Source organism: Triticum dicoccoides, chromosome 3B (genome assembly GCF_002162155.2).
Source record: "Triticum dicoccoides isolate Atlit2015 ecotype Zavitan chromosome 3B, WEW_v2.0, whole genome shotgun sequence".
NCBI lineage: Eukaryota > Viridiplantae > Streptophyta > Magnoliopsida > Poales > Poaceae > Triticum > Triticum dicoccoides.
Window position 1 is genome coordinate 276667562 of NC_041385.1, and position 7900 is coordinate 276675461.

Below are 7900 nucleotides of genomic sequence, written 5' to 3' on the forward strand. Positions count from 1 at the left end.
CAAACATAGCATCTGGACTAATCTGAGAAAATTTCACCATATTTGTCGAACAGATTGGTAGATTCATCAAATTTTGATTTCTGCAATTTTTGGTCAAAATTTTGACCGAGAAAAAAGTCTTCAGAAAATTTCACACAACATCAAGCATAGCATGTGGACTAATCTGGGACAGTTTTCACTATATTTGGCTGAACAGATTGAGTGATTCATCAACAATTTAATTTCTGCAATTTTTTACGAAAAAAGGTTCTCGTTTGACCTAGTGGCTTAGTTGGCACACCCTGCTGACCAGTCAGCATTCAACGCGGTCAAAACCACTTCAGTGAGTCAAAACCGTGAGGGGGTTAATTCATGTGGAATGTTGAGGTCAAGTATCTTAGTTCTTAGCAGTCACTCTGCGATGACTAGCATAAACATGAAAATTGGTACTGTTAAACGGAATGGAAGTGGATCTCTGAACATACAAACTCTTGTGCCGATATATTATTGCAGACACTGTGGTGCTGGAGTTCAATCAATACACGCCTGGCTCAAGATGGAGGCAGTCCCTGGTGAACCGAAAGGACCACAGAGAAGAAGGCAACGAGAGTGATGGATTCTACGGTGGAATAAGGAAGCTCCAAGACAAGGATGAAATCTCAAAGTGGAAGCAGCTATGGCCAACGGATATCCTGGAATAACGTGAACTATTTCGCCCTTGTGACTCCCCAGTCAAGTTGGCTAATTGATATGCCTCCCACGGTCAGCCACCCCCTCCGTAAGTTGTACACGGATAGAACACGGGGTGGCAAATTCTGGTTGCTGGACACGGTTGTAAACTTACTGTCGGGCAAATAAACGCAGACTGCTGCTGATCTACGTGCAGTGTATGTAACCGCAGTCTGCGCCTTTTTGCTTGCTGTTGTAGTCCTAGAGCAGAAAGATCAAATGTAAATTACAATTTAGTTCAGATTTACGACAGGTTTGTCGCAGTTCTCTCCCTCCATTGCTGCTTTCCACCATCAGGTAGCAAGTAAAACACACAGAGCAAGGAAGTAGCAGAGTTTCACTGTTGCCAACGCCTGAACTGGACACTGTAGTCACCTAATATGTGTAGGAGGTTACATTGGATCGGCTTTTCAGATAGGCCTTGAGAGGCAAGGAAAGTAGATTACATCTCTATCTCTAATGCCTCTTTAGATCCTCCTAGATAACCGCAGAATACAAGTTTGTTACAATCAGGTGTAGCCTATGATCCTATCACAACCAAGGAAAACAATGAGGTTGAGATTGCGCTTGAATGCTTCAATCTGTCGGCCCGTCAGAGCCTTGGTAAATCCATCAACAACTTCCTCTGTAGGAATAAATATAATGTCAAGTAACTTGCGTTCAACTCTTTCTCTAACAAAGTGGTAATCCACTTCTATGTGTTTTGTTTTGGCATGAAACACAGGATTGCCAGACAGTTATGACTCCAATATTATCCCACCATAACCTTGAGAGATTAGATCCACATAACTTCTGTTGTGGCGTTGGCCAAGTCTTTGTATTCTACTTGACTTGCAAATTGTTGCTCGCTTTCTAGCATTCAATGAAATCTCTCCCTAATAATAAAGCACGGATTGGGTCTCCGGATTCACCGTCGCGGCGTTTTTACACAAAGGTCCCTTTATTTTTTTATATTGAACCCGCACTCCCTACTTTAGTGGATCTGGAAAAAATGTTTTGAGGGAAAACAGAGATGAGATGAGCAAGGCGGCTCGGTGGACCAAGGTGGTGCTGGTCGCGCGCGCATGGTAGAGGTGGCCGGAGCCGAGGATGACGCGAGGCGGCTTGGCAGGGGCTGCTCGGCTGCCGGCCATGGCCGCGAAGGTCGGGGCGCACGAAGCCGAGGCGAGGGGGAGAAACAGGGGGCTGAGAAGGGCAACGGAGCTCCACTGGAATGGAAGTCGGTGCGCGAGCATGGGAGGCGCGGCTTCCTCCCGAGGATGGTGGCGCCATGGGAGGGGATCGAGGGCGAGAGGGGGATCGGGAGTGGGCGCTGCGCGTGACTGCGCTCGGGGGAGATGGGGATCGAGCAGATGCTCTCCCGTGACGCTAGGGTTGAGGGGGAGATGGGCCTTGGGTCGGCCCAGCTATGCAGCTCACCTCTATTTGGGCTTGTTCTTCCAGTCCAAGGCCTAAGCGAGGCAACATAACAGTAATTTCGGTTTATCCAATAAATAGTCCCGTATGGATTTTTACATAAACTAGCAGAATGGAAAATCGCTAACAAAAAAGGAATTAAAGAGGGACTTGCATGTTTGTGGGAGATTATGGTGGGCAATGAGAGAAAGGAAAGACCCACTAAATGGGTCTGGCATGCGTGGTGAAACGGAATTAAAGAGAGAGACTTGCATGAACGGTTGATGGGGGAAAAGGAAAGATCCATTAAATAGGCAAAAAAAATCCCTGATATTGCGACATGCATGACGGGGGCTAACAAAAACAGAATTAAATAATGGTGTGAATATACTAAGTAGAACATTTAGTCAAAATATCATATTGTCTTTTTTTTCGCGCGTGACTTCTGACCGCTATATTTTTGTATGAGGGTGATTCTTTAGCTAATTTGCACAATATGTTGTATCTACCTATTTTGTGAGTGATGTGCTAGCGCTTTTGTCGCTTTTCTAACATATTCCTGGCAAACTTATTAGCACAACATTTCCTTGTTGTATTGGCAAATCTAGCCCTGATCTTAATTCCGCTTTATACTATATTGTGTAGCGTAGCCTTTCAATATTTGCATTTTATGAGAATATTGTGGACACTTGATTTTTAGTTACATTATTTTAGTTTCTAATATGTTGACATAGAGAGAGAATAAGCCGTAACACGAGTGGGGTGTTGTGTTCAAATGGAGGATGTAGAAATAGAGGACGTGGACATGTGTGTGTGGGTGGAGCAAATGGGTAGGGTTTTGGGTCGTCTTATTGTGTTTTCTCCCGTTACAACACATGGGCATATTTGAGAAGAACTATTGCTCCACGGAGAAGAATGTGCGGCGAATTTTCCTTTGCAAATATTTTTTTAATGATAAGGATTTCTTTTCTCCTGTTGCAACGCACGGGTCCTTTTGCTAGTAAGGTTATAACCAAGGTAAATAGTGAGGAGGAAATCCCCACTGGGTAGGCCCACGGCGACAGTCGGCCGAAGGCAAGGACATTAAGATAGGGCCCAACTTAGTAGGGCTACAGATCGCGACTTGTCCAATGGTGAAGTTTCAACACCCATCAACATCGCATAGTGTTCAGTTGGACGAGGTTGGAGTCAGTTGGACGAGACAACGTTCAGTTGGATCCCCCTGGAGGTCAAAGGGTGCGACATGGAGACAATTGTTATCGCTCATTCCACTACGCATTAAAGCTGGCATTATCAGTAATAACTAGCAATAGTAACAGTCAGCAGTCAATATGCTATTACCAATGGCATTAAATAGGCCAACCATTGTAGCTCCAATTCATCTCGTGTACAATATAAGGCATGGCTAGGGCACCTGGTACGCATCTCCATAATCTCATATGGAAGAGTATAGTCCATATAGCAGGAGTAGGTTATTACCCTTTAGCAAGGGAGCCTGGACCTGGGTAAAATCCTTGCGTGTACTCCCTTTGATCCCTTTGCATGCACATAGCTCCTCCATCAATTCCCCTCTACTTATTGTCTGATATTCCAACGATAGTTGTCTCCCAGCCTCCCACCTTGGGAATGAGCATTTGCAAGATCATGTTTCAGATGGCTTCACTTCCCATCATCGGCTACAGATTGTTGTCTGGGCAGGTCATTCGTTTCGTCTCGCTGGACTTCATCGTCGACGATTCAGCATGGCACCCCAGCGCTACGCTCTCCGAAAGCGTATTACCAATATTCGGGATTTTGCACTTCCTTTTCGAGATTTCTGGCACTCTCTGCCTGCATGATCCGGCTCAGTGTTGGTTGGTCGGGTAGGGATCCCGTCAGCCTCGCGGGCGCTCCGCGCATCGTTTCCACCATCCTGCGACCCTTCTAATTGGTATGGTTTATCACGGACTTGATGTTCCCCATCCTGGAGTGTTCACTACAGAAAAAAAAGACACATCTGTGGTGATACACGTTTGTTACAGTAAGCCACTTTTTTATCATCCATGTACAACCAAGATGATTTTATGATGCATACCAAATTTATGGTGGGAAAGACGTTCGCGAACTGGTCACTATAACAGCCTGGTATTTATGGTGTGAAAGACGTTCGCTAGTCCATCAGGGGAAGACCCAAGATGCATACCAAATTTTGATGGGAGCCCGTGCTATAAAGACAAACTATGTTATTGTCCAATCCTTAAAGGTAACAAATAGAATAAAGGGATGGACGAGACCCCCTCTAGATTTTGTGAAATTAAATGTCGACGCTTCTTTCGATCAAGACATGCTTAGAGGCACAACGGAAGCTGTACTTAGAGATGATAAATGAAGATTTATTGTTGGAGGGAATTGGAAGATGGATTGGTGTGCAGATGTTTTAACAGCGGAAGCCATGGCACTACGTTTTGGCATGTTACTTGCACAAAAGGCGGGAAGCAACCGACTTGTTGTTAACTCCGACAATATGGAAGTAATTGATACAAATTGTTATTTTATGGCTTGTGATTATCCGTTAATTAGATTTGAACATTGTAATAGGGAGACAAATAAAGTAGCCTATGAAATTGCTAGAATAGCTAAATTTTCTGAGACAAAGGATTGGTTTGAGGAACCTATGAATGATATTGTAAATTTTCTTATAGACGATGTAACCATTATTACTAATAAATAAAGAGGAGGTTTTATTTTAAAAAAATGATTTTATGATGGAATCAAGATAACATACATGTGTTGTAGTAGATGTTCCATGACAATAGTTGTCGTTTCATCAAGGAAGTGTACACTTCCAATGACAAAAAATGACACGACATTGAAGTGTTTTGTCAAGGGTAAATGACATGTGGTAGCCGAAGTAACGAATCATCATTAACCAAATGGTTGTGGGTTCCGGATCCGATACCTGGTAATGATGTAGCCTGCTACCTATCCACCATCTGCCAGCTTCCTAATGGCCGAAGGTGCCACGTGTTGGCTTCATGTTGGAACAAGTGTCAGATGTAGAATAGACCACATGCAACATTCCTAAAGCGAACGTGGCAATGCCCAATAGAGGCTCATTCCAAAAAAGGCGGCCCAGTAAAAGGCATGTTTAAGGCCCATGGGACTTCATGAAAACTTAGCGGATCTAGCCAATAAAAGGCTGACGTAACCACCTGCTTGTAGATAGCCGATTTACAGCACAAGTGCATATGGCCCATTAGGACCTGTGCGAGTTCAGCCCATTAACGACCCAAATTTTTTTGGCCCAAATGTGGCTCGTGATGTCTTTCATCCCATATGTAACCCATGGTGTATTTCTGCCTATTAATGACTTGTGCTGTAACAGGGACGTTTCTGGCCGAGGTATCTTTTAGCCCATTTACGCCACATGGTGTCTACATTCCATTTTCACTACTTACTGTCTTTCAGCTCATCAACCATCCATTGGGCATTTGGTCTCATTTACGGACCATGATGCCTTTCAGCCCAGTTGTCGCCCATGTTGTGTTTCCACCCGTTCATCGTCTGTGGCACTTCTGGCCTATGTGTGGCTCACCACTACTAGGGAAAACCTTATACACAGAACCTTAGCAGTAGCACTGGATAAAACGAGGCACTACTGCTACTTAGCTGTAGCGCGTGTCTAGAACGGGCGCTACTGCTACCGACTTAGCAGTAGCGCGGCAAGAAAAAAGAGCGCTACTACTAAGGTTGCCCCACTGTTGCCGCCAGCCTAGGTTTAGTAGTAGCGCGCCTTAGATAACCATGCTACTGCTAACTGAATAGTAGTAGCGCGTTTTTTGGATAGGGCGCTACGGCTAAGTTTGAACCTGGCCACATGGCAGGACCACTTAGCAGTAGCTCCTCTTCCAGGGGCGTGCTACTGCTATCGTTTTAGCAGTAGCGCATTTTACTCCCCAGCGCTACTGCTAAACCGCAGCCACCACCTTTTTCCTCCCCCTCCCCCTTCCCTTCCCCCATCCTATCTTCCTTCACTTTCCCCTAGCTCCCACCTCCTTTCTCCCTCACTTTGCTTCTTCCTCACTACTTCTCCACCATTACTCTCTTTCTCTCTCTCTTTATTGCTCCTAGATAATTACACCACCTCCATTAATGCATCTCCTTTCTCTTTTTTCCTTCCCCCTCCACTAGTTGAACTCATCTCCTTCCCAAACTAGCTAGGTAGATCTAGCATTTAGTAAAGTAACCTATGTACCTCCTTAACTAGATCTAGCCATGTCAAGAAGTAAACTTTGTCCACTTTTGATCATTCCCTAGGTGTGTGACGACACCAATCGACATCATCATCACCGCGCTCGATCTCGGGATAGGTGATTAAAAATTTGTGCTTTTGCAAGAATGGAAATATGTGCATGTGTGCGATATGACATAATCAGGCGATATGATGGAAATTGTGTGCGTGGCATGAGTTGCCGCCGAATTGTGCTTGAGTTGCCTATGTTTTAGCGAAATGTCGACTTATTTCCGTTTCGGCGAATTTCGGTCAAACTCTATATGTCCTATTTTTAGGGAAGGTCAAACCGAATTTTTGTATGACTTTGATGCATGCATGCATTTTTATATTCAAATTGTTTATTATTACCGTGCAGGCGTTCATGATGGTCAGTGGAAAGATGGTGGAAAGGTGGTTGCCGTCGGTGGTGCAGGACATGAATGAAAATATCTGGACCGAGATTTTACGTCCGTGTCGAAGATGTAGAGGAGGAGTTTGGCTCCACCCCTATGAGGATGGTCGTGTGATGGCGCACCTATTCATGACTGGTTTCATGGATGGCTATACTTTGTGGATAATTGAAGATGATGATGAGGAGGACACCGACGGGCAGGCAATGACGACACAGGGCAAGATGAAGAGATGACCGATAATGGCGGTGGAGAAGGGGCCAGACATGGTGGCGGTGAAGAGGCCGGACATGGCGGCGGAGAAGAGGCCGGACATGGCGAAGGAGAAAACATGGAATCCACGCCGCAGACTTCGTTGCTACTAAGTTCAATCGTGCGGGACCTTCATGTTCAAAAACTGCTTCGCAAGGAGACGAGTACTGACAGAGCTGCTTCTAGAGAGGATGCCAAGTTGCAGCAACTGGTGGTAGACTCGAACACTCCATTGTATAATGGTTGTGATCCCGAGGTGACCCGCTTGAGTTTCATGCTCGAATTTCAGAAGACGAAGGCTAAAAACAAATGGACCGACACTAGCCTCGATGAGCTTCTCAAGTACCTAAAGGATGTTCTTTCCGCGGGGAATCTATGTCCAACTAGTGTGGATGAGGCCAAGAAGATCGTGTGCCCTCTTGATCTGCCGCATGTTAGATACCATGTGTCGGTGTCAAAACCGGCGGATCTCGGGTAGGGGGTCCCGAACTGTGCGTCTAGGCGGATGGTAACAGGAGACAAGGGACACGATGTTTTACCCAGGTTCGAGCCCTCTTGATGGAGGTAAAACCCTACGTCCTGCTTGATTAATATTGATGATGTGTGTTACAAGAGTAGATCTACCATGAGATCAAGGAGGCTAAACCCTAGAAGCTAGCCTATGGTATGATTGTTGTTCGTCCTACGGACTAAAGCCATCCGGTTTATATAGACACCGGAGAGGGCTAGGGTTACACAGAGTTGGTTACAATGGTAGGAGATCTACATATCCGTATCGCCAAGCTTGCCTTCCATGCCAAGGAAAGTCCCATCCGGACACGGGACGAAGTCTTCAATCTTGTATCTTCATAGTCTTGGAGTCCGGCCGATGATGATACTTCGG

The 7900-nt window shown here is 45.4% G+C and overlaps 1 protein-coding gene across 1 annotated transcript in view; it reads left to right on the forward strand.

Annotated features, from left to right (window-relative positions):
* Positions 1-983, forward strand: part of LOC119275897 (F-box protein At2g32560-like) — a 4915-nt gene extending 3932 nt beyond the window's left edge. The window contains exon 5 of the mRNA XM_037556831.1: positions 493-983. Within this exon, the coding sequence (XP_037412728.1) occupies positions 493-680 (188 nt within the window). The 3' untranslated portion in view covers positions 681-983. The remainder of the gene's footprint in view (positions 1-492) is intronic.
* Positions 984-7900: the final 6917 nt, after the last annotated feature.